Source organism: Lepisosteus platostomus, chromosome 14 (assembly GCF_059453375.1).
Source record: "Lepisosteus platostomus isolate fLepPlt1 chromosome 14, fLepPlt1.hap1, whole genome shotgun sequence".
Classification (NCBI taxonomy): Eukaryota; Metazoa; Chordata; class Actinopteri; order Semionotiformes; family Lepisosteidae; genus Lepisosteus; species Lepisosteus platostomus.
The window spans coordinates 35,836,258-35,863,582 of record NC_142624.1 but is presented as its reverse complement, the minus strand read 5'-3'; the positions used below and the strand labels follow the sequence as shown (position 1 = coordinate 35,863,582).

The 27,325-nt window shown below is 37.8% G+C and overlaps 1 protein-coding gene across 3 annotated transcripts in view; it reads right to left on the bottom strand.

Annotated features, from left to right (window-relative positions):
* Positions 1–906: 906 nt before the first annotated feature.
* ccdc93 (CCC complex scaffolding subunit CCDC93) overlaps positions 907–27,325 on the bottom strand; it is a 32,593-nt gene continuing 6,174 nt past the window's right edge. The window contains exons 3-24 of one of the 3 annotated variants that reach the window (XM_088606017.1): positions 26,690–26,784; positions 25,378–25,489; positions 25,127–25,225; positions 24,833–24,889; positions 24,221–24,321; positions 23,582–23,599; positions 21,562–21,598; positions 20,492–20,581; positions 19,897–19,947; positions 18,156–18,242; positions 15,721–15,837; positions 14,970–15,032; positions 14,181–14,254; positions 10,454–10,535; positions 10,170–10,244; positions 9,631–9,702; positions 8,682–8,790; positions 7,773–7,855; positions 6,971–7,008; positions 6,597–6,681; positions 3,646–3,759; positions 907–2,379 (exon numbers count right to left, since the gene is read on the bottom strand). In XM_088606017.1, the coding sequence (XP_088462143.1) occupies positions 2,323–2,379; positions 3,646–3,759; positions 6,597–6,681; positions 6,971–7,008; positions 7,773–7,855; positions 8,682–8,790; positions 9,631–9,702; positions 10,170–10,244; positions 10,454–10,535; positions 14,181–14,254; positions 14,970–15,032; positions 15,721–15,837; positions 18,156–18,242; positions 19,897–19,947; positions 20,492–20,581; positions 21,562–21,598; positions 23,582–23,599; positions 24,221–24,321; positions 24,833–24,889; positions 25,127–25,225; positions 25,378–25,489; positions 26,690–26,784 (1,716 nt within the window). In that variant the 3' untranslated portion in view covers positions 907–2,322. The remainder of the gene's footprint in view (positions 2,380–3,645; positions 3,760–6,596; positions 6,682–6,970; positions 7,009–7,772; positions 7,856–8,681; positions 8,791–9,630; positions 9,703–10,169; positions 10,245–10,453; positions 10,536–14,180; positions 14,255–14,969; positions 15,033–15,720; positions 15,838–18,155; positions 18,243–19,896; positions 19,948–20,491; positions 20,582–21,561; positions 21,599–23,581; positions 23,600–24,220; positions 24,322–24,832; positions 24,890–25,126; positions 25,226–25,377; positions 25,490–26,689; positions 26,785–27,325) is intronic. The other 2 variants (XM_088606015.1, XM_088606016.1) reach the window with 2 other exon arrangements.

Below are 27,325 nucleotides of genomic sequence, written 5' to 3'. Positions count from 1 at the left end.
AAATGCACAGAAAATTTTTAGGTTCTTTTTATTATTACAAAGCTGCAGACATGCCATAAAAATCCCACACTGATTTATTGCGTGTATGATGGAAATACACAATTCACCCGTACAGCAAACTTCTGTTTTATTGTTCTGCCATCGAATATCAAAGGCGGTACTTCTAAGGCTAAAGGCCTGGCTCAGGTGGTCTGTGCAGCACAGGAAAAGCCCAAATGAATCACAAGCTGAAGTCTTTTGTCTGAACTGGCCTGGTAGAAAAATATCATGAAAAGCAATGAGCACTATTAGAACTGTGATTTAAGTTGCTCATATCACAGTAAAAGGTCTTAATGATCTTGTTTTTAACAAAATTGATGTATGAGTCATAAAAACAATAGCAATAAAAACTTCATTCAAATCACATAAGCACGACATGCTTTAAAATTCAGCCTGTAAATATACTTTTTCCACAAAGAAGGCTATTGTGATTTTGCTTTCAAATGGTTATTTTGTGATGCGAGTGTTTTTTATGTTATGTACTGTAAAGCATTTTGACATTATTGTTTTTAAAGTCGCTACATAGTAAGTATACAAATGTATACAAGGTGCAGTAGTAAAAATAATGAATAACTATTATTAACTATTCTTCTAATAATGTTATCCAAACATTTTAGGATACAAATGCAGAAGTTAACTGCAGAGAAATTAAATCCATGAAGACAAGATTAAAACAACACATTTAGAAATGTATTAACATACTTAGGCTAGGTATTACAGTGATAGATTCAATAAAAAGAGGCTCTAATAAGGCTCTTTGAAAGGCATTTGTGACCCATTGTTTTCTGCAGAAACGTCAGTAACAGGCTTTACATGTGCTGTGCATCATTGACTCATCTTGGGAACAGAAGAAAAGATAAAGAACAATTTTCATCCTGCAATTTATTACTGCTTTCCATATACAAACATTTGTAAATAGAATAGTATAGTAAAGAAACTGGAGAGAAGGGATCAGAATAATTTCAACAAATTATAATTACTAGTATTCAGCATTAACATAGAAAAAGGCATACATTGCAGCTTTTAAACATTTAGCATCGTTCCAAAAAAGTGGGAGGTTGTAGTTTACTTTTATTTGCTTGGTTAAATGCATGTTCCCACAATACTGTAAAAATCTGAAATCCATAAAAATTGAGTGTCTCATGAGCAGCAAGCAGCATAAAGTATTTTCCTTGTGTATAAAGAAGAGAAAATGAAGAACTGGGTTCAATACTCCCCATCCTGAGGTGCTCTGATTCTGCTCCTTGTTTGCCCCTATTTCAACTTTAACACTATTTTCATTCTGTATTTGCCATTGTGACTAGACAGTTCTGCTTCTGAACCCTAAAGACCCAAGACCAGGAGCTCAAGAATGACAGTCACAGAATGGGTTAAAATTCTAAAAAAAGGCATTACAGCTGTTGACAAACAGTAGGTCTGCTTTCCCTGCACTGTGCAGTTCTGAAAGGCATGAATTTAACATCAAGGATTTAATCTACAAACGTCTGAGGAAAGCTAAAAAAAGTGCTTTGCATGTACACCAAAGACAAACTATTTTTAAACCATTTTTCCTGTTCCTGTACAGTATAGTAATAAAAGAGACGTTCCTTATCCTTTTAACTTAGTAATTTAATTTGGCAGAGAAGGCAGAGAAACTGCTAAAACAGACACAATGTAATTCTACTGTGCACATTAGTTCACATTGTGAAATAAGACGGCTGTCCTCACTGTACCTTACTGCACTAGTAAAGCAGCCCGGCCTGCTCCATGGTTACATTTACCATTTTAATCAGGATACTAATTCAGCTCAGCCAGAAAATTAACCTAAAGCCAAACAAGAAAACCAATGTGGAAGATGAGATATGTGCTCCTCCGCAACCACCGCGAGGACGCTGTTCCACTCGGCCTGTGCCGAGATCCTATCATGGCCACCCGCGGGGCTGTTCCCTAGACAGCGGAGAACTCTCCTTCATCAAAAGGCAGGCCGGTCCCATCTAACGTAGAAGAATTCGACACTGTCTGGGCTTCAAAAGGATGACATCACTTCTGTGACATGCTCAGTGCCCTGAGCCCTGTTACATCTCTACTCGCTGTTGATGTAGAATTAATTCACCTATAACTAATATTCGTAAGACCTTTTCCTGACACAAAATGCTCTTTGATGTGGGTGAAATTGTAAATGAGGATGAGGTGCCATACAACCAAATCAGAAATAATAATTGTTTAGTGTGCAGAATAAAGTAGAGCTCTTCTGCCTACAAGGACAAGCCCATTGTACGTGAGAATGCTGCTCAGCTGTAGTGTCTAGGACACACCCTTCGCTCGCAGCTTCGAGAGCAACATTTCATTCTTTCGGCACTCCTGTGGACAAAACATAAAACAAACAGTGTGAGAAAAATTCTGGTCTTAGTGTTCTTGCAATCTTCAGCTTGAATAAGGAAATATCAGAAACAAAATGCCACACATACTGTACATACAGCTTTGAGAATTCTACTTGTGGACTACTATTAACTGCTTGTGGATTCAAGAAGCCTGGATGGATGAAACATCAATTTCATATTATAAGAAAAATATGAAAGCCGAGAGGGAGTGAAAGAGATGCAGGTGTCATATACAGTTTAATGTCAATCTTGAAACAAAATATTCATTCTAAATATCACTTTATACCTATTGAATACATGTGCTGAAAAAGGCCTACATTGCCTACAACTTTTGAAATTCTGCAGCCTGCCTAGTTTATTACAATCATTATTTGGCCATATTACTGGTAAATCAATATAGCTGTAAGCAATAATTAAAACACATTTCTGCTCACTCCTGTCATGAAGGTAAGTGTCCAATGAAACAATAAATATCTTTCAACACTTCAAAAGCAGCTGCAGTAATTTTGGTTATTTGTGGTGTGGTATAGTTGAACATTTTCCTGTCTCCAGCCATTAAATGCATGTCAGAATACTACAGAAAATACTTCATTTTAAAAGAGAAAAAAAATTAATTATAAACACTGCCTGATTCTGCTCTTACAACAAAAGCTCTGTAACTGACCTGTCAATATTATAAAAATGTTAGGCAGAAAAAGTTCAGATTAAACAGTATTGGAACAGTTTCTATTTTACATAACTAAACCACTGAAGACAGCCTTCAAATGAAGCGTCTGACGAGTGCTTTGTAATTAAAGTCTTAAAAAGGTTGCCATTGCGAATCTTCAGAAAGCCATTTACCATAGTAGCTTTAAAATAGTGTTCTTTGCTTCTTTGATGCATATGTCCTTACCATTTTAAGATGATATTTCTGCATTCACAACTACAGTACAGTACATTTCAGTTATGATTCTACAGCTCAACTAAATTAACTCCATAAACTAAACTCATTTTTCTGCTATTACTGTTTATTTCACTGAGGATCTGTACTGCAAATACTTAGACTAAGGAATATTTCAGATTAACAAAGAGCCACTGACTTTGAATTGGTCATGATTATGAGTCCTTCAAAAATATTCAAATTTTACATGTGATTAAGCTTTAACACTTTTATTAGCTATTGTCTTCACTCCCATGAAATCATAATCATAAAATAGGAAAAGGGATGCTGAAGTAGCCGGGCCTATAATTTCAATCAAAGTCTTACCTCTTTAAAGTCTTTCACAGTCTTGAAGTACAGCCTTTGTTTCTCTAATAATTCCAGATACTCGTCGTTCAACTGATCTCTCCTCATTTTGTTTTCTTGCTTCTTTTTCTCCATCTGAAAGCACAAAGTTGTAACAGATTAACTGCAACAGGACCTACAAACAATCCACTGGATCTCCATCAGAAGAACATGTACAAACACCCTTGTTTCATTTGGCCCATCTGACTTGTTTGGTAATCCAGCTCATTCAGTGTGTTAAAAACTAGGCTAGGCAGCCTGTTCCCAACTTCACCTTTTTGAAAAGTATTGCCTCGTGTTTTAATTTTTAAATAGACTTTCCCACAGTCTGTGGCTTGTTGTAAGAGGATTTTAAGAGTCTCTGAAGTTAAACGTCAACATATCACGGTCTCAGTAATCGTGCAATCAACGTGGTCTAATTTAAACCATTTTCCACATTTCTTTCACTGAACAGACATGCCCGTTTACACACCTCAGTAAACATCCGTATGCATTTGAAATGATCTCGGGCTACAATTTCTGTATTTATTATTGATTTTTTTTTGACTAAGTGAACATACAATGATTGGAGTGGTATTCTACAAGCAAAAATAACATTCTACTTTCTAGTTTGTGAAAATATCTATCTGGGATTTTTTTTATGTCTGTTTTCAATTCTTTTATATTTTTGTTACTCGAACTAAACCGCATCAAAACTGACTTGAAATTAAATAGATACTGTTGAATGGTATTAAAAGCCCAGCAAATGTTTTCAGTCCAAAAATCTATAAAGATAATTCAAGTCTTTAATCCTTCATCATGGTTTAGGTATCCTTCAACAGGACTGAGTATTTAAGTATCCAGGCATTCATCTCTTACCCGTCTATTTCTGAAAACATTTCTGGTCAAGCAAAACTATCCATCAAAAACTGGACAGATTGTAACAGTAAAAGAACAACTTGTCTTTTGATCCCAGATTAGCTCTTGCTCAGGGAAAATTGTTGTCAAGTTTGCATTATGGGCCATTTGTTCTCATCACATCATTGCATGGTGGTAAACCAAATTATAATGTTTTGTTCCTCAGGATAATTACAGAAAAAATGTTAAGTAACATATCCAGCTCCCCCAATGTACAGTATGTAGTCTTTAAAGAATTCAGCTCATGCCCTTTAAACTAAAAAGCAGTATTTGGAAAGCTGTTGTCAACTCAACCGGAATGAGGAAAAGGTTTTTCTTTCATTTACCTGAATTGTGGAATTTCCTTCCCCTTATGGGTTAGATTTCATAGTAGTAGGTTTAATGTGTGGGGTTTGCTGAAATCACATAAATTCTAACCACACAGAATGCACAACATGAAAATGCCAAAGAAATGCAGCTTTATTTCAAAATGAGATGGGTGTAATTTGGTTTTCCCTCAGCCTCTTTTTGAATGGTATTTTTACAAATACAATTGTCTGATGATGTATTGTTTATACACCCATGCATGAAAGAACAAGGTGTATTTGGGTCTCCGATCCAGTTTGGATCATTACTCATTTCATCCCCCGTTCCGATTTCAAACTTGCAGTGCCCTACAGTTTAGGAGGTCTGATCATCTGTAGGTGTGCCCCAATCTTGTTTTTGAGCTACAGAGCTCTTTGAACTGAAGCTGAGGATGTTGCCAAGCTCCTGGAACCTGAAGGGAAGGACTTATCCCAACTGGCCTCTCAATGTGGTATGCAGAGGCAGGATAATCTCCAGCAATTTTCTCTCTCTCTTCCCTGGGATCTGAAAGGTCAGAACTGCTCTCCCTCATGGTTCTAGTCTAAACTTGGACTTGACACAAAAGTCTCCTAATCGCATTATTCACTCTCTAGACAAACTTTTTTGGGGGGAGAAGGCTCCTTAAATATTACTTTGACTCTAACGGACAACTAACAGCATTTACATGCAAAAAAACAATCAATCTAAGACTACTGAGAAGTTTATCATCGAGCTTGGATTATTTACAAATTCTGTCCAAAGGCAAAACTCAAAACCTTCCAAGCCCTAATATATCCTCTTCGTTGCTGGAAGGCATCATTATACATGTATCCATAATGGACAGAAAGAGATAATTCACCATAAATCTACAATAAATGTTCTACTAACTTTGCTTTACAGCTCCATTCTACGTTAAAAACATTATTTTAATTTCCTTGGGGAAAATGCTGACTAATTATCTTCAAACGTTAAATGTTAAACAATTTGTCACATTAGGAATGCCCAGCTGCAGCAAGACCAACTTAATTCATATTATTATTTCGTTTAAGGCAAATATTTTCTAGCACCAGGAATTGTGTGGCAGACCAACTACCATATGTTGTTTGAGCTTTTTCTGTGGTTAATGCATAATATGGGAATTTGCACGCAAAAGATTTGAGCAAATCTTATCTTCAGATCTTAAATATTTATTTCTAATGCAGCTTCACTCTGATGCGACCCGTACAAGAATGGCATTAACCAGGTCTTACAAAAAAAATTAAAGTTCTCTCTCAAATTATGACCCCTTGACAGCAAAATGAAAACAAATTGTAGACTGAAATTTCGTAATGTCCGAGCAATATTAAAATGCACTGCCTTTATATGTGCACCATGTTTTACTGAGGAAAAGAAAAACTGACTGACAGATCAAATAAAATTATTTTACGCCACTGAGGCAATTTCTCATTATTTTCAGTATTTCACCGCTGCTGTTAATTGTGTTGTTTTTAATCTGCACAGAAACCTCTCCCCCAGCCATATTCAGTACCAGGACAATCCCCACACACATCAACCTGTTCGCTGAGCAGTTTATTAAGAGCGCTGGTGACTGTACATTATAAAAAGATGGGAGATTTGTGGTTCCGTTTGATCTAATTAAGGATTTCACAACCTTTAATCTCATCATAAGTGAAATAATCAGATTTAAAGGGGTCACTCTGCAGATTGTGTACCTTTATTTTGTTCTGCTTAATTCCCTCTACAATCTGTTCCATCTGTCGCAAAAACTGTTCTTTAGCTCCAGAAGATGCCATAGCTCTGAAAAACAAAATTCATAATGACATACACTGGGGATCTAAACTAGTGACCCACGCATATTATATGAAATATTATTCACAATCCCAACTATACAGCACCCACAGGACTTTACGTGCTGAACACAACCAGATGGCTAAATTACCAAAAACAAAATGTGTGAATAACACGATTTTAGTTTTATTCATGAATTCAGGAAATCATACTAAAATTCTAACTTGTGTTTTCAGGGATGGAATGGATTCAAAAGTCTTCAGGCTCACAAACAGATTTATATCATTCTAATACTCACTGCTGGAAGTTGTCGTGAATGGAGTTTAGCAAGTTAACCTAGAGAAAAGAGTATGAATAAGTAAAAAAAATACTTTAATACTCGTTTAATAAAATACAACAAACTTAAACCTTTAAATGATTACATGATTCTACATTAAAACTGACATTGCCTTACAACCTCAGTGACATTTGAAATCAAGAAATAAAGGCAACATTAAGATTTCTCAAATTGAATGACTGGAAAACAAGCAAGACCTGGCACTAGGGTAATTTGTCAAAAATAATTAGCTAACTTAATATACTTCAGCTTCACATGCTGATTTGAATGTAACCACGGCAACATTTAATAGTGTCAAGTAATTAATATGATGCACGTATTATGCCTTTTTGAAGAAAATGACATTTAAAATATTTGCTAAGAAAATGTTCTAATCCAGAGAGGAGTTTTGGAGAGAACCCAGGTGTTTTTTCCCTTGTTGGTTTTCATTACCTGCACACACATAAATAAAAATATCCGTGACACGATCGCTAGGGACCGTCCATTTATAAACTCTCGTGACGCAATTGATGACACCAGTTTACTGAAGGCTGCTAGTGTTTTTATTTCTTCTTAATGATAGACGAGGTTTTTCTGTGGAACTGATGAAATGGCTCCTGAGAAGCCACTGTTATAAACAATATGGATAAGCTTCAAAGTGTGCGAACAGGGTGCTTTGCTCTCACAGAAGATCAAGAAAACTGAGAGATAAATACCCGAACAATAAGCACTTAATCCAGGGAAGTTCTGTAAAGACAAACTCTGTTATCACTTTAATTCTTACCTCTTTTTCTAGGAAAACTTTTTTGTCATCCAATGTATTGTAGAGCGTAAAGAACTGTTTGGTTTCTTTGTGCGTTGCTGCAACTATTGACAAAAAATACTCTTTTTAGTTAAATGGTTTTTCAAAGCATAAAGGGTAAGCCTAAATGTGAGCAATTAACATGCGAAATGAATATTAGAAATGATAAACATTTATAATTTCAATGAATTACCAGATACCCACACCAAAAAAGGTGTTGCATTTTTAGTGGTATAAATCATTTTTAAACTAAAACGTATACAAAATAAAAATAAGTCTTTAATTCTTTGGACGCAAAGAAATCTGACTATAAATTATAATACCAACCTTTTTTCCTTGTACATTGAAAAAGGACCTAAAACTGACTGTAATCCTCAACCAAAACAAACTGCTGACATAATAAGAAATTCTGGGCTCTGCTATAAAAACAACCAGGATAAAAATATAAAACTACGATACCTCAGCAAAGCAGACATATACTTCACTCGTTTGCCACAATCATTTTTATTGGGAACACAAGGTTCGCAAAGGTGTCATGGAAACAACGTGCAGCTCTTAAAGAGCCATTGAAAAAATTAAGGGAAACTGATTTGGAGCCGGGAAACAAAGCACCGTAGATTAGAGAAATTAAGGCAAAAAAATGCAACAATTGTTCCCAATTTTATGGCAAGCTGCCAAGAGAATTCGCTGACATTTAATAGTCTCTCTTCACCAGTTAATCAAAAAGAATGAAATCATACTTATAGCACATTTGTTGGAAAAAACAACACTTTAGACTGGTAATAGAAAGCAAGGGGGGAAATCAAACCGCAAAATTACATTTTCCTACAACTCAGGAAAGAAAAATATTCCTGCCGAAATATTACACAAAGCAGATGTTTAAGTACATACCCTGGCCATAGAGTTCAATAAATCTTTTCTGATACTGGGTTAGTTCAGCTCGGCTTGGCACTTCATCAATCTTTCTTTGCAGTATAGCAATTTCTCTATTCCGGCGGGCCTGAAGGCAAGCAGGAACATGAAGTCAAATACTTTTTAGTCTTGTTGAATGCATTTACAGTAAAGAAAGCGCATAAATCATGATGCATTGAAAGAATGAATTTGGAGCACCTGCTGACCCATTACAAACATTAATTCTGAAAATGGTTTAGTCATGCATTGAGTGAAACGTGAGATCAGCGTACAATTTCTCTAGAAAAATGTGGTAGACTTAGTATTTAACCACATACTCTTTAACTGTAAACAAAAATGCGCTATTTAGCAAAGTATTTTAAGACTTTAAACCATTTAAGAATTTAAACCATCGTACTCCTGGTGAATAGCAGCTCTGATCCTTGAGATATGAACAACATAGGAGAAGAGTAAAGGAAAATGAAAAACTGTAATTCTGCCGTTTCAGACTCCAGAGAGAAGGCTGTTTTATGTCCTCTCAGCTCAAACTTGAGCTCATAAACATCTGAGAAGCAGGTATAATCTCAGAGATAAATGGCTCTAAAGCTGAATTATCAGAATAATAAATAGCGGAATAAGAACGGACATTTTTCTAACAAGTCAGATATCACTGTGCTCAGTTTCTTCAGACACAATCAGGGTAATTTAGTGATTTAATCTATAAGCAGGAATAAATTGTTGAGGGAAAAGGAATCATGTTAAGTTTGGTAAAAGCACAAAATCTTAGATGCACTGACACATCCTTCATCCCTTGCAAAATAAAATATCAACCAGCCTCACAACTACATTTATATAACGATTAACTCCACTGCTGACAGTAGTTACGAATTAAGTTTCTGTGTCCAAACTCTAAATACAAAAAAGAGACAAAAGGGAATTAAGTGATTACCAGAAGGAGCCTGATCTTCTGGAGCTTCTCTCTGTCTGTGTTGTACTGCTTTTCAACCAGTTGGATTCGTTCCTACAAATACATCATTAACATTCAGAAACAGAACAGAGTTAAGGTGTACTTTCAAGGATTTATTTGATAACTAGCTCATACTAGTAAAAATAACAGTAAAAATACATTTAAGAAAATAACAGTCCAAGCAATTATTTGGACACTGCCATGTACTTGTCACATCTATTTTACTTACATATAAAATGTGGATATTGCAAGTGAAGAGACAGTTCCCAGCTGTCTAGTATGTACATATGTTTCTTCTTCAGTGAGGCCCACATGGAGCCTTACACTCATAACACTCAGGTGATTAAATTCCCACAGGAAACAATGGGTATTTAAGTGTTTAATCATTTGAATTTAAGCCTCAAGGTTCAACGTTTATTTTTTCAAATTCAATCTGTTCTAACAGATCGACTCAGAACAGCTCACATTCTTCATTCGACAGATACCAACATTCGCAAATGTGTCATTTCATTCTCCGTTACCTTTTCTTCATCGTTTTCATCTCCCGACTCAATCTTCAAGTTTTCGATATTCTGCTGCAGACGAGCCATTTCCTCCTTTAAAGAAAAAGAAAGCCTTTAAAAACATCGTGCAGGACAGACAAAAAGGTGACACTGTTGGGCCAAAAACTGACACAGAGGAAAATCAAATCTGCAACTAATGACCTTATGTAGACCCTTAGTGTTTTAGGAGTACAAAAATACATTAAACCAAACGAAAAGCACAACAGAAACTCTAGTTCACACTATGGCTTCTCTGCACTTACTCTGCAATGCGTGCGGAATTCTTGCTCTTGATTTTTCAGGTTTTCATTCATAGAGACCAAAGCTCTAAGCTTCTGCAAAACACTGGAACAATTGAAAGACAGACAAGAACACACACATATTTACCACATTTCAAAAACCTGAGGCTAAGTAAAAACAAACCGATCTAGGTAAAACAGAAACAACTGCTGTACAAACTCTATTCGGTACAAGCAAAAAAAGTAGGAATAGAGGAAAGTATAGATTTTATTTGATGTTTTTCAGGTCCCTTGGTGTTCTTGAAACTTTGAAGTGCAACTTTGAAAAACAAAACCACACACACACAGTGGACATCTGCAAAGGATTAAAACCATATGATCTGTTACACCATTCTGTCATATCAGTCTTTTGTATTTGGTCCCAAAGTAAGTGTCTATATAAAACACTTTTGCTTCTTCCTTAACTGGGATGACAGATTATACCAAAGCTTCACCCTTCACTTTGTCAGCACTGTGAAGATCCCAAAGGCTGGATTTTCAATAAAACAATTCCAGATACCAGATATTATTCTGGGGCTCTTAAGTGAACCTAAGCATCTTAAAATGTTCCTTCCCAACAATCCTTTAAAGTCACAACTCAGCACTATGATTTCTGAAGAACCAAGACAGATTATCACCATTTGCCTATTTATTCACTCTCATTATTGGAGTGCGTTACACTGTTTTGATTCTTCAGCACTCCACAATGTCATGACAGGACTAATGAGAATCACTTAAAACAAGATCCTGTCCAGTTCTGATATTCCTTTGTTCTTTTCTCTTGCTACCCATAGCCCTACTCGGTCTAGTAAAAAAAACTAAACTGTTTCTCGACATTTTGTCCTCCAAATGCTAGAAATCTAAACTGCCTGTGGGCTTCTACTGTATTTTCAAAAACTGAACTGATGATTCATTTGTTAAAGAAGTTAAAGACGGTGATTGGAGATGACAGTGGAAGAAGGAGAAAAAACTCTTTGTTATTCCGATTGATAAAAAACATGACTGAATATAAAATTGACTCCAGCCTGTATACCCCAGGTTCATCTTCATTTAATTGCTTGTTCTAACAATTTTCTGACTGCTTTTCTGCACAGAAGAAACATTTGCCTTTAAGGTGCAGCATTTGTTTGAGAACATTGAACAGTTATTGAACTTAGTCTTCAGTACCACACAAATTCATGTACTGCCGCTGCATTTAATCCCAGCTCCAAGACTGATTCCAATTTAAATCAAATCATTTGGCTAAATATTTACTGAGCTATCTGTTCAGGAAGAGTAAAATTCACAATAGCCTTACATCTAGGTATTAAATACTAGGTATTAAAAGAACAGAAAATAAATACTTTAACTTAAAGGCAAAAATGCCTCATTGCTTTCACACTTTTACATCATTCTGTGCATAAAAAACCTTTCCTGGCCGGTGGAGGACATCCATGTTTTAGTAGCTTTAAATATGAAATGGATTTCCTGTGCAAAGTGCAGATTTACTTTTTGTGCATGTGCGCAGGTCTCCAGGAGCACAGAAGACCTTCATTTCCTTCCATCAGACAGGCTTGAATTTTGTCTCCTGGGAGGTCTGTTTCCCTTGATAGCCGGGAAGGATGGTGGGGATTTGCTGCAAATTCCAGAGCACATCCCTTCGCCGATACATCCAGACCCATCTGGGGTCGCTGCTGGCTCTCCAGCTGTTCAGACGGAGTCAACTGGAGCTGTCTAAGACTACAGGTCTCAGCTGCCCCCTGGGGTGGATCTGCGGGTTTGTCAGTATCAGGTTTAGAGGCTGGAGGGCTGCCAGGGGGCTGGAGCAGATGGTTTCTTTGCGCTCAGCCTTGCTTGGCCCGATCCCTCACTCGCTGACATGTTGTTACAACAGCTGTGTCATTTGCTGAGCTGACCCTTTCATCATTGCAATAGCTGGCGCCGGCACGCGAGATGTCTGATCGGAACTTCGCCGGCTCTCGGCACCAGCGCCGGCTCACAAGGCAGCAAGACAATGCTTCTGTTTTTCAGGTCTCTTGCAGATCTAGAACAATACATGCCTTCCATTCCTACTTCAAACCCCATGTTGTCTGGGGGCTGTATTTTATATTAAGATTTATCCATACCCGAGGAACCATAATCAGCTACAAGTGAAGAGAAAAATAACATTACTTCTCTTGGCACATCTCTTCCCCACATGTCCTCCCACTAATAACATTTGTTGTGCCTAGTCATGTATTATTTCTACTTATATTATAGTCTAATTGGCTCTCTCTGATTGCACTCCATATCTTAGTGCTTCCCGTCACTTGGGACCATAGCAGTATAGATTTTACATTGAAGGAAACAGAGCTATTCATTTCCATCTCCAAGAAACTTGCAGTATCTCTGGATTTTAATGAGACCACGAGCCACAGATTCATCAGTAGACTGGACAAGCAAATCTGACTAAGAAGGAAAACTAACGATTAACCCAATCAAACTAACTGACATTAAAATAATAGATTCCCTATTAAATGTCCAAATTTATTATTAATTTGATGCGTGTAGTTTTAATTTAGCAAAATACAATGCATCCAATTTCCTTCAACTTACAGATAAAGACAAAAACCAAATTAGTATTTACAAAAATCACAACATAATAAACGCACATTATTTTCAGTTGTGCGTCAACATTTTAAAACATAAAGCTGCCACACAATTAGATTTTCACTACTTACACAAGTTTGTGTAATGCCATCTGAATTGCTACTGTTCTGAAGAGCAATTCATTGTAAGTATAATATATCATGTCACACACTGTCTAAATGTAGACAAACTCATGAATGAGTCACAAAAGGTGACATTTATTTCCCAAAGAGAATTAACTCATTCATTTAGTTCACGTCTTCAAAGGACAGTATAAGACCCTCTTTCCCAGCTGTGCCCTCAGGATATCTCTCATCCTCTCTAATGTTCGCCCATATCGCTACAATTCATCCGCATAAAGTCTGGCCATTCGTTCTGAGGTCAGAGACTGGGTTTAGAATTTGTTACATCCATTTAGGAGCACCGACATCTCAGTGGAATCTCCCCATCTCCATTTTTCAGACCCAGAGCTGTGATCTGCTCATCTTGCCCACTCAGGATACCCAGCACTCTTCAGTCCAGGTTTTGTGCCTCTTTCCTTTTCCTTTCAGCACAGAATAAACCTTTACCTGTTCCTTGGCAGCCTCCGCATGCTGACACAGCTCCCTACTCAGACTTTTACACTCACTGCATTATCTGGATGACGCTATATGGGTTAATCAAGACAGGTAAGGCTGTTTGGGAAATGTTTTTTTTTTAAAAAATCAATCCTCCTTTTCTAATTAATTGCAACACACTACACAGGTTTTTACTCATTGCTATTTCCACCATATCAGAAACTTGGGCCACAGCAGTTTTATGAAATTATGATGAAAGTAGAAATAAAACAGAGAAAAATACTGGTAAGCCAGATGGAACAAGTTCAGTCACATCTACCCTGCCCATATTCTGTAGTGTCTTCACAGTGAGAAAACAGTTCATACTTTGACTTCACAGGGGTGAATTTCTGGCAGACGCGGCTCGCTTCTATAATTATCACTTACACCTCACACATTCACGCAGAAGAAGAGGGAGTTTCTACTGAATGAAACACTTACAGTATTAGACATGTAGATCTCATGCAAATCAATATGCCTGAGACTTCAGATGCAAAGACACTGCTTACCTGGAATCAGCCTGGGACTCCACTTCTTGCAAAGCTGAAAGTTCGCTCTCCAGCTTCTCAGTGAGGCTAGAAGCCTATGTATATTAAATCAATAAGAACGGTAAAAAAATGAACAGTTCTTCTGGCAACATATGCATTATGTTCCTACAGTCTACAGGTCATATCTCTAATGCAAGGCAATCACACTAAACTCCCAGCTGTATTACTCGAGTGATTTGTTACAATTAATTTGACTTAAATGAACACTAATTTATAGAGGTCTTTCCACCAAATGTACTTTCAACAAGCCTTCCAATTTGTTCCAGGCCATTATGTAGCTGTGTCAGTCATTTTAACAGCTTGGGATAACAAGTTTTTCTGTAAATGCTAAATTTGCTGTGTAAGGGCATATTTTAAAATAGTGGGATATATAAAAGCTACAAATACTGTAGAAATGAGTGGGTTTCATTTTGAGATTTCTTTAATAAATCTGAAAACATATAAAATATACTCCTAAGAAGAGCTAAGGGCAAATTCCTGCTGCTACAGTTAATTTACTTTTAATTTACAGAGTCATTTTTTTAATGTTCAGCAATCCTCTGTGCTCATCGCAAAAATATCTATCTGAATCTCTTTCGATCAGATACAACTGAGATCAGGTCGAAGAGACTGTGTCCCCAACATGAAACTTCATCCTTCATCAGAAGCATTTGTCAAGGTGCTGGTTTTATCTTTATCAGAGTAGTATTTACAATCTATATAGTTATATAAAAACAAGGTTCAACATCTGCTCGGTAAGGATTTTCTCACCTCCATTAACCTGTTCTTTGCCTCTTCACATCCTGCTTGAATCTCTGCATGTTTAGCTTGCAGCTGGTAAAGTGAGAAAAAACACATTATACTGTACATACAAGACTGCTTCTCACCACTCTATAACACCATCTTTTAGACAAACGTACACACAGAAAAAAAAATGTCTTGACCACTGCACAGATAAAAAGTTCCATAAATATCATTAACACTGTAATTTTTTTAAATTCAGAATCGCCAATTATTTTTGTTATAGACTCACCCAATTTGGAATCACTCATGGTGCTTTGCACACCTCAGCTTACACCTATGAAACCCGTCTCTGCACCCAGGGGACATTAAGTAGGTGGAAACAAAATGCCCAGGCCCACTCAACCTCTAGCCACTTGTCTTTTAGCGTGTCCCAGGCCACACAGCTCCAAACTGAAAGGCAGCACCAAATGGAAGAGAGACGTGTCCCTCCCAGACAGTATGTAATGTTACAAGAGCCTGCAGGCGGCGCTGTGCCAGAAGGTGGGGGATAACCCTGTCTGATTAATCCCAGCCCTTGCTTTACAGATTGGCTAATTGTGCCATGCACAGTCAGCTAGTGATATGACCACGGCTCGAATCCGCAATCACAGAGCTTAGCCCACATTCAGGCAAGTACCCTTTCCAACTGAGCCATTCAGAGCCCTACAAAATGCACACTGAAGGACATTTACAGAAAACTTCTGGTGGCAATTCAAACGGCCTTTGCAAAGGCAGGTACCTCTTCCAGTTGCTTCGTCTTCTGCTGGATCTGCTTGTTGAGAGATGCCACCAGCCTACGATGCTGCTGAACAGGGCCGAACCTTTCGGGCCGATCCTCTGAAGAGAGCTCTGATTGCTGTAGAACCACAAGAAGATATTAGAAATATTATAAATTCTGCTATAATTGGAAAAGTTATCAGTGATGCAGGGGATTTGATTAATTAAGTCAGTTCTTTACTCTGGTTTCATGGTCAATGGTCAGTGACACTGGACTTCGGGGAACCCCTTGTTTCTGTTGGTTTTTGTTTTACAGAAATTTCTTTTGAGGCATTTTTAAAAAGCGTGATGGGATGTATAATTGACATCAAACCTGCACGAATTTCTGAGAGTGCGAGCCCAATTGTAACCAGCTTGATTTCCACTGAGAAAGTAATGCGGATCGAGTTTTTGCTACACTGTCAGTCCCACCTGTGGTCATGCTAAAATGATTTATCAGTGCAATTGAATATCATCTATTAAGAGCTGTGTTTAAGAGCCAGATTAAAGCAGCAAAAGATTAGCCAGAAATAACGCACCCAATTCTATAATAAACAAGTTAAGGTGAGAATGGAAAAGATTTTACATGCTGAAGCTGTTGCAACAATACACATGGTGTATTTTTTAAACCAAGGACTGTGAATGGAATCAAGAAACCATAAGTATAAATATAATAATGAATGACTGGCATCATCATAAGTGACTAACAGCTCAGATGGAACCACAACCAGAAGGGCTGGTTTCAGAGCTGCCTACTAGGTCTGGGGCTGGGAAAAAACTGCGGATCAGGAAAAAGCAAGCATTTGCCACAATTTCCAAACACGGCTCATCCACACTGCGGATCATGCAGGAGGAACACGCCAGAGCAAGGAAAAATAGGCGCATATGCAAAAGGTTTGACACCGTGATTTTCAAAACAAGTTAAAAAAAAATGAGTCAGATTTTCTGACAGTACAAGGCAACGCAACACATCACGACAAGACACAACAATCAAGTGACAGAAGAAGAGCGTGACAGGGAAATCTCAACGTGTGAGACAAGTGATGATTCAGACTAATCTCACATCGGACTTTTGGCTAAAATTTCTCATAAACGTGGTACACTGTGTTCAAGCAGTCAGCGTCTCCTAGTACAAGGAAGAATGTCTTGGAAGGTTTACTTCGGTAAAATAAGCAAGATTTATAAGCAAGCTGCATGCATTATCTGGGCCCTGCATGAATCATGCAAAGTTGAAAGGAGGTTTTTCAATTTTTAAACCATCCAACAGGCGAGCTTGGTAGAGAATGTTCAAGCTCAGGAAATTCACTGATGCACCGGAAGATGCATTTAGTTTTTCTAGTTTCAGTGAAAAATATCTCGGGGGAAATATATTTTTTGCTGGAGCACAGTTAATGTTACTAGAACATGTACATTTATTTCTTTCTCACTCCACCCACAGTGATTCTGTGCCACAACATCTGTACAGACAAAAATGTAACTGAATCTTACATTTTAAGAAAGAAGATCTGAAAAGAAAATTCTAATATGCAATACTTCAATAATGTCCATTGTTCACAAGCTTTGTGTCATCTGGGTTTTGTAGTGGTACCTAGTAATTTAATCACTAATACTTATACGGCATGATTGCTCTACAGTGACTGATTGCAGTAGCTGAGAATCATTCACAGGGATTGTGCTCATTTTTATGCAGAGGCTGAGATTTCAATTTATTGTTAAGCGTCTGTATATCATCTAGCTCAGTCTCCGAAATGAACAGCTCATCACAAATCTCTGCTACTGGAGACGAAGGGAGCAAATATGAATCACATTAAGAAATATTCAGAAGATAAAAGGTTGGAAATATGGTCATGAAGAGAATTTAAATGTTTCATTTTGCTTGCTTTTTTCCCCAGCTGTTTTCTTTGATATAATTTCTCCACTTGGAGAGGTCACAATCTTAACACCCTCAATGAAACACATTTTCATTTCAACATTTATTATGCAATTAAAATAATTATTCTAACAAGAAGACAGGTTGGTAGAAGCACTCTAATCCATTCATACATTTTACAGGATCATCAAATATACATTCTCAGTTTCTGATAGTCAAAACAGAGCAAGCGAGAAACATTTTAGTGCCTATTTTTTTTTGCTAATTAATGTGTTTGTTCTGTCTCTTTGCACTGGTATTTGCTGAAAAAAAAAAAACTGATCTGCCTGTGAACTTGAAAATGAACCAGTACCATCACTCACTGACACTTCTCTGATCAAAGCAGCATGATTTCTATGAATGCTGACAGTCTCTGTCTGTGCCATCTGCTTCTGATTACATTTATGTGTTTGCGTAAACTTTTTTAGAACATTAGCCTTTTACAAACCTTAGCAGTAAAAGTGAACATTTATATTTCCAATAGCACTCTCAAGAAAATGTGCGCTTACCTTTTCTGCATATTCAGATGCCATTTGCTTTATTTCTTCGGACTGCAGGCCTACAATTTGTCCCACTGTGCTTGCAGTTAATTTCCCCTGAGAACACAGTTAAAGTCATACTGTAGATCAAAGATTTTCATTTCAATTTTCAAGTCTTGAGGGTTTAACCTACCACACACAGTTAGGATTCCCGAATACAACTAGCAAATGTATTTGTTCAAACAAATAAAAATGACAGATGACGTACAAAATGAAAATAACAGCTGTAGGTATATGCCCCTAAGGTTAAATAAATGGAAGGACGTCATAATGAGGTAGCACTTATACTGTAGGTAACACAGATACTGTAAACCACAATCAAAACCTTCAATGCTACTAGGTGTTTTCTAGATATTATTGGGTATTCAATTCCACATCGTTTAAAATAGAATTCACAGATCCAGGAGCTCAGACACAACAGCATCGCCACCAATGAAAGAGCATTAATTTTTCCAATGGTCATGCTGAGTTTCAATTAACACTGGGCTTGAATCCCAGTGGAGAAGAGCTATCTCAGCCCTTTCGATGCCTCGTTAACAGGTGTGTTTAAGGACACACCTTTTTTTAGCATTTCACTTTTACAGCTATTTGCATTTGTACGACTCTTCTCATCCCCAGGCATTCCAAACCCATAAACAAATCCTATATAGGTTCTACACCATAGCAGAGCAATTCCAGTGACCAGCAAAGTGGCCCCCTACCTGGGGGACACATGGTAACCATTCTGCACCAGCAGCCCCACTACACAGCAGATCAGGCGAGAGAGTGAGAAACGACTTCACCAGTGGAATTAAGGGACAACATTACTAAGGTAGACCAGATTGTGCATGCCCAGAGTCGAAGTTATCCACAACACTGGGGTTAACACTCTCCGAGTCACAGGATCTTTAATCTCCAGGACCTCAGTTTAAACCACCTGTAGGATGTCACTTCCTGCAGCAAAGATTATACCCAGTCCTCACTCTGCAGCATTGGTTTCTAATAATTCTTGTCTAGAGGTAAGAGCACCTTCTACCGGTCTACCATAATCACTTACAGCAGCACCATCCACTACTAAGAAGTTGCCCATCCATTACTGATCACGCTCAGCACTTTACAAATCATTTCTTTGCACTCATTAGCAGCTCACACCTTCATGAAATAATAATAATAATAATAAACTTGATTTTATACAGCGCCTTTAAAGGTGGCTTCTCAAAGCACTACAGAATGACAACAACAATAAATAAAAAGAATACACAAGATAAAACACAATTACAATATACAGAGGAGACAGTAGATGGTGGTACTAAGTATAGTAGAAGCAGAGGGGTAAAGAATGGAACCAGTTAAGTAAAGGCTCTTCTTAAGAAGGTTTTGAGTCTGGATTGAAGGAGTTTAGAGAAGGTGACGTTCTGATATACTTGGGGAGAGAGTTCCATAGCTTGGGGGCATAACAGGAGAAGGCCCTGTCACCCCTAGAATGTAGACGGGTTTGTAGAATGTAGAGGGCGATAATAGTTCAGACAGGTACTGAGGTGCCAAGACATGCAGAGCCTTATAGGTGAGAATGGATGGCACCATCAGAAAGTTTTCTGCCCCTGTGCTAAAATAATTGAGAGAGGCAAAAAGGGACCAACATTAAAATGTATTTTCTCAATAGAAGTTAGTGACGTAAAAAATCATACAGCTGAATTGTGGAATTATTGTTGATCACAATGGTACCTCTTACCTCTTCAGTTACCATTGCAGACATTCCAGTCATCAAGGTTTTAATGCGAAGCTGAAATAAGGCATGAATACAGCTTTCAGAGACAATGATACACACTTCTTCAGTTTTGCGCTAAAGTAATCATTTACCTCTTATGGAGATGCTAAGCCTCATTAATATTGCTCTTACTTCTGTGGTGTCTGTTTTAACGTTGCAACATCTGTTCTTATCAGTTTCCTATTTTTTTTGATATTGTAAAACAAAGAAACACAAAAGCTGAACTGATAACATTCAGATAAATCACAGTATGAAATTTTATCCTAGATATACAAGCATTTTACTTTATTCAGAAGTTCATATTTACATCCAAGACTTACATTTTTGTATCTACCGATTTTCTTAACTACAATGAGGACTTTATACCCACATATCTTTATATCTATATACTGTGTAACAAGGTTAAAAAATATACCTAGTAAAAATACCAATGAAGCAGACGCAATCCTTTTGCAAATCATTTAAAAACTCAGAGAACGCATCCTAGATTTAAGTTATGAAAACCCATAAAATATTGTACCAATTAAGAACTTGGACAGAGGAATAATTAATAAAATACCTCTTCAGCAGCCTGTAAATCTTCCTCTTCTGAAACGTCAGTCATTCCAGGAGGCAAACCTTGTGTTAATGGTGCTCTTTTGTCCTCTGCCTAAAGTTGGCAAAACGTTCTTAGTGTTAAACCAGTTGTAAATCACATAACCTAACGCACTTAATCTATAACACTTCATTATCCCAATAGTAAAGAAATAAAGACCTTTTATTGACAGTAATTTGCATCAGGTTCCGAATCACATGCAACCAGCTTCTCAATGTTGATTATCCATAAATCAGCAGATTTATTCCTCTTAACAGTACCAGTAACCCAGAATAAGGCCAGACTACACTGGATTGGGATGCCAGTCCAGCACACCCAGACACAAACACACCACCGAGAGATACAATTTAACCTGACCAGCACATCCTTGGAAGATGGAAGGAAACTGAAGCAGAAAAACCCACACAAACCCAGAGGGAACAGGCAAGCTCCAGGCAGAAGCCTACCCAGCCCAGAAGTGAGTCAGGACCAAAGAGTTGTGAGGCTTGTGTGTTGATGTTGTTTTTAATTTAAATATACAGTAATAAGGTGGTTATCAACTCAAGCCGACTATCCATCCATCTACTTTCTAACCTCTTTTTTTAGCACAGGGGTAGCCAGAGCCTATCTGGGCAAGAGGCACAAGGCTGGATACACCTTGGGTGGGACGCCAGTCCATCACAGGTCACACACAGACAGGCACACATACTCACACCCAGGTAGGGACAATATTTCCAGAAGCCAATGAACCTACCGACATGTCTTTGGACTGTGGGAGGAAACTGGAGCACCCAGAGGAAACCCACACAAACACATGGAGAACAGACAGACTCTACACAGATAGCAGCCCAGGATCTGAGCCCAGGGCCCCAGCTCTGAGACAGCCGTGTTAACCACTGTGCCAGCAGGCTGCCTTTACGCTGAATATTTCATATTCAAAATACACAACACTGAGTCTAACAAGCTCCTGGAGTATCAGCGAAGGAAGTGTAGTTCTAAATGATTATTAGAAAAATCTGTTCCTGTCTATGAACACAAATATTTAACATACTTACTTTGTCTTGTCTGCTATGCTTGCTAAATCCATAACGCCTGTGGAAAAGAAAATGTATCTTAAGTGTGAAATGGAATAAGTTGCAGGACATAAACAGGTATATTTAAAAAAAGGAGGTGAGTGAAAGGAACAAATTATAAAGTTTGTGGACCAACAAGCTACTACAATAATGGGTATACTGGCCTTCTCTTTTTTGCCTCCTTTCATTGAATTAACATGCTCTCTGCTCATCGCAAAAGGATTAATCATTAAGAACAATATCACACTCCCCTCTCTTTTCACCAACATCACTAATTTTCTGGGGCAATATTAGTAGCACTGGCTTCAACAGGCTTAAAGCAGCACTGACGTACATGCTGTCATATTATAAAAGCATACACACATCTCCTGGCAACTTCTGTTCCAATGAGATACTAAATCACAAACCTCATGAAAAGACAACAAAATCATTCTAAGAAAAAAAGCTGGGCAGTTGAAAAACCTAACAAATTCCTTATCAGTTATAAATTCGACATTGAGATGCTTGAATGACATTACAAAAGCAAAGCAAGAAAGGTTTGCAAATTCCTGATTTAAGTGGTTTACTGTAAAAATCTCTGCTGTGGAGGTCTCTAAGAAAAATGCCACAGCATTCCACGATTCATTTATTGTAGATTCAATATTAATTGATGTTTCTCCCTTTCTTTAAAGGCTTGCGCTAGAAAAACAGATGTAAATGTAAAATTATATTCCTTTGTTAAGGAACATAGTTTGATCAACTTTGTTACAATCCTTTTCCAATTCAGCCACCAAATGTATAAGTAATGAACTATTGCAACCACATCCTACATTATGAATGTCCACGGACATAAACTAGAACATCACGATTTCAAACATTAAACCACTATATACATATAAAGAGTGAATCCATAATTAAGAACATAAGAGTATAAGAGGAAGAGACAAGAGGAGGTCATTTGGCCCATTTAATTCATTTGTTTTTTTACAGTAATTGATCCCAAAAACTCTTCCAGTCGTGTCCTGAAGGAAGCATCAACATGGCTTAACAGCTTGTCCCACCCTCAGGTGCCAACAAAGCGTAGTGATGTGACCCAGGCTCGAACCTTCAGCATCAGGGTCTTAGGGCTCTGTTTGACTGGCTGAGCTTCCATCAGGAGCCAACTTTAATTTTACTTGGCAAGTAATTGTGTCACCAGTAGCATGCTTTTGTCTTTTGTCTTTCACACGTGACCTGACGCAGTCAGCCCAGCGAGCTCCATCAGAATCAACAGTGCAATATGAACCGGGAGGCGTGTGGAAACCAGGCAGAGGTGCATTACAAAAAAACACCAACAGCAGGCACTGAGGTTCAACCAAGGGGTTGTGGGAGGAACCAGATCCCCAGTCACGCTGTTGAAGCGGATACTCTAGTATTTCTCACGAAACTGCTGGAAAACATCCTTAGATCAATTACTAGCAACAAAAAATGAGATAGACTGGCCAAAGAGCCCCTGCTCGTTTGTAAAGTTTCAACAGTTCTTAACTTACTTATAATAAACAAATCTAACAAGAACTATATTCCACAATATTGTTATATTATGTTGAAATATACCTGACAAAATGATATTAAAACAACAATAGCAGTAATAAGTAGCAGAAATTATGACAAAAGAAGCTGAGAATCATTTTTTAATGTTTTTCTCATCAGCATCTTCAAAAGTTCATTTCCTTAAGAATTCACTCTATATTTTCACTAATTTCCCTTGCTAGGAACCTTCTATTTAAGAGGTGTTTCACTCTAAAGTAAGCTAAATAAATGCAAGTAAGTAAAAGTGTAAGTTAACAACGACGTGGTCCACATGCCCCACCTCACAGTGACTTGTCAAACACGTGGGATCCACTGAGGAGCTCATAATGTCAATCTCTAGGCAGCTCTTCATTTTCTTTGCTTGCTGTTACTTTGACACCAGCAGGTACTAAATTAGTAGCCATTTAAGCTTTGCAATACATTAAATGTAGCACTCAGTAGAGCATATACTCACATAACAAAATCATGGAGTCTTAGGAGTGAAAACAATGACAAGCAAGACAAATTCAGAAGACGAAGAGAGAAAGGGAAAGAAGGAGATCATTTCTAGTTGAACATGAGAGGCAGAAAGAGAGTTTTAAATCTCACAGTCCTTACAAGCAAAATGCCTTCCTGTCAGATTATCTTCAATGAGTTGAGTCACAACTGTTCAATAACATGCTAATTAAAATACTAGTCTAGGTAAAAGTGAATCACGTATCGTGTCTAACCTTTATGTTGTCCTAGCAACCAACCTGCAGCGATTTGTTTCTATTTCTCTCCCCCGTGAAAAGAATAATCGAGAAAATTAAACAGAAAATTGAAAGAAGCAAATATTTAGAAACTGGAGAAAATGAGCAAAACAGCATAATATGCACATTGCTGGCTACAAATAATTTATTTTATACTAAAAGCATTAGCTCTGCACATGTATTTCAGGAGTGAAGTGAAAAGGGAGGAGGTACAGGAAATATAAATTTCACTGTGGCAGTTCTCCCCTGAGTAAATTCAGTCGTTATAAATGTTACTACCAAGCCCTCGTATACATCAAACACAACCTGCATCTGATTTTTATTTTCTTACATCAAGTTCACTATAAAGAGCTGGCACATACCTCCCATATTCAAGTAATGTGGAGTGAACTCTGGATTCTTCATCTTCTAGCTTTCCAGCATCATCCTGCCTCTTGTATTTCCTCTGTGGTTTATATACCTCCTGATACACAAAACGATTGAGTGATTTAGTTGTGCTTCCATGACGGTATGGGCAGATTAGCCTTTTTTAATTGGGGATCCCTACATCGGTAATGAAAAGGCAGCCTCTCAAAACTGAATTTTCAATAAAAATTGTGTTATTTAGTTTGAACATTGCCTTTATGCAAATCAACATTTGTACTTGCATATGTAACAGCCCACTGTACTAAAAGCAATTTGACTGAAGTAACCTTCAACAGTACAATGATGACAGCCCACATGGGTTTAGGACCCAAAAACAAAATTGCTGCAGCCTTCCAGCTAAATGTTGAACACATTATGTTTTAAACACTTATACCATATCAATGTCACTTTATTTCAAATTCACAAAAATGTAACGTTGGAATGTTTTATAGCTGTGTATATGAACATAAAACTAAACAGAATATCCACAATGTTGCATTCATGTTTGCACAGGATATAAACTGAAACCTTTAATAGAGGTTTAATAACAATTACTGATTTATACTTACAGAAACATCTGTAATTGTTTTAATGGCTTTCTCTTTCCGCAACATGAAGTCATCATCCTAGTAAACATAAAACTGAATTAACAGACAAACACCACTCTTTAAATTACAGCACAGCTAAGTAATAATGAAGGAAATTAATGTACAGTGCATGAATACAATATATGCATGACTGGACTACATATACAAATGTATATAATTTTACATGCTATTTGTCACTCAGGGGTTCTTTTCAGTCATCATTAAGTTTAATTACCTATACAACTGAATATCTATTACAACTGAATCAAACCATACCTCCGGAAAGCTGTGGGTTTTCTGAAACTGTGATACTGAGTATGAGCGAATGTAATCTCCCATTTCTTCTCTCGTTTCAATAGCTCGCTTTACCAGCCACTAAAACACAGTGTAAGAGGAAAAAAGAAAAGCATGTAACACATTTTCACCATCATTACTTCACCCAAGCAACAGCAATCCAAGCAGAACTGGATACCAACAGGAAACAGTCCTCCCACGCGTGTGCATTTGAGGCGCCAGTGTTAAATTACCTGCACAACAGGAAAGATGTGAATGAAGTCAAGACCCTGGATCTGATGGGGCTCCAGACGATGAGGACACTTCATTTTGGGCAAAGCAGACACAATTTTTTCAGTGAGCGCTCTGAAACAGAAGGATAGAACGCAGTTTAACAAAAAAAAAACATTTCCAAATTCTTTCAAGTACCTGATAGGCTTGCCCAGTGTTCCATGCCATGTAGATGAGTAAAGTGTTTTATAAGGATACAATTGCAGCCATAGACGAAGACGAAGCACTGAAAACATCAGCCTCCCAGATTTTAACACAACCCATACCCATGTTTGTTTTGGGGTTTTTTAAGGGTGGACTAGAATTAAAATTATGGGTTGATTGCACTGGGTGTTCAGAAAGTACAAAGCCAGACAGTTTAAAAGTCTGATGAGACTCGTTGAAATTAAGATTTCTATATATGACGATTCATTTGTACCTGAGGCAGGGCCTTTGTGGCCACCCGCTCTGAATGCCATCAGCGCTGAATTTTAATTTAATTCTAGCAACTCCGACTCCAAAACCCACCCTGAAGGACAACAATCAGCTCGGTGGAATCAGAGCCTAATAAGTGTCAGGCAGCTGTTTGTGGATCTTCTGATCCAATCAAAAGATTTCTAAATAAGGGTTAAAATGCAGGAGGGAAGTGCTGTAAATTCTGCCACACACAGGTGTAACCTAATTCGTCACAGAAGAAATTAAAATAAGATAAGATAACTTTATGAGCCATATACAATTTCTTGCATTGGGAATTTGTCTTTTTACATAACCCAGCTTGTTCTCTGTGAGACACACAGGCACACAGACGGGGAGAGAGAAGCTTGGGGTCAGAGTACAGGGTCAGCCATTTATACAGCGCCCCTGGAGCAGCTGGGGTTAAGGGCCTTGCTCAGGGGCCCAACGGAGTAGGATTCCTCTGCCGGCCGCAGGATTTGAACCGGCAACCTTCCAGCCACAGGCGCAGGTGACCCCATACTGTGGCTAAATACCGGAACTACAGCTTTCCTTCAGTCATGACATGTCCTTAACTTCTTACCAGAGGTGCAGAAGGAAGCACTTTCAGAATTACACACAGCAAAGCAAGCCTGATCTCTGTTATTGCATTACAGCCATGTTCCAAGTGAAAATCCCCATTAACGCACCTGAGCCCCGAGGGAAAGCTGAATGAGAAATGCAAATTGCAAGGCGACCTCTTTTAAGTCCCAGTGCTTATCTCACCAAGCACATTCTAGGCGCTGTTTTCACCAAGCGTTTTCGAAACGTGTATGAACTTGAACGTGCAATTTTAGTGCTTACATTTTCTGGCCAATGGTGGAGTTCTCTTGGAAAAGTAAATCAACATCTATATCAAAGTTACAAGTTGTAATGCACCAGGTCATCCCACCAACCACCTGTAAAACAGTAATGAGAATTGACACAGTTTATACTTGTTTCTCACACAGTACATCTACGTGGAATAGAGAAACTCAGTTTTTCCCATGTTAATATAATGACAGGCTTGTGCACCCTTTAAAAGATTAGCATACAGTAATCAAAAGGTTATTTTTAAGTAAATCCCTCCTCTGTGGGTATAATAACTTTAACCCTTTTCTTCCTGGAATTTGTAAAAAAAAGTGTAATAACATGTTATCATTTTTCTCCATTAATATACGGATTTCTTTGTGTCAACAGATTTTTACTACATCTTTCAAACAAAGGGCTGGGAATTACCCAGCAAAACCATACCACACTGTATACATTGCATATGACTATTTAAGGCACTTCAGTAAAATTGATATTTTTTCCCCCAGCAAGTTTATTCATTTAATTAAAAATCATGGTTGGTGAGGCCTTTTGAGTGGCTCAACAGTGGTACAGGCTCAAACGAAAGAGAAGCACTGTGATATTGGGCTCAAACCAGAGTCAATGCACTAGCTGACTGTGACTAGTTCC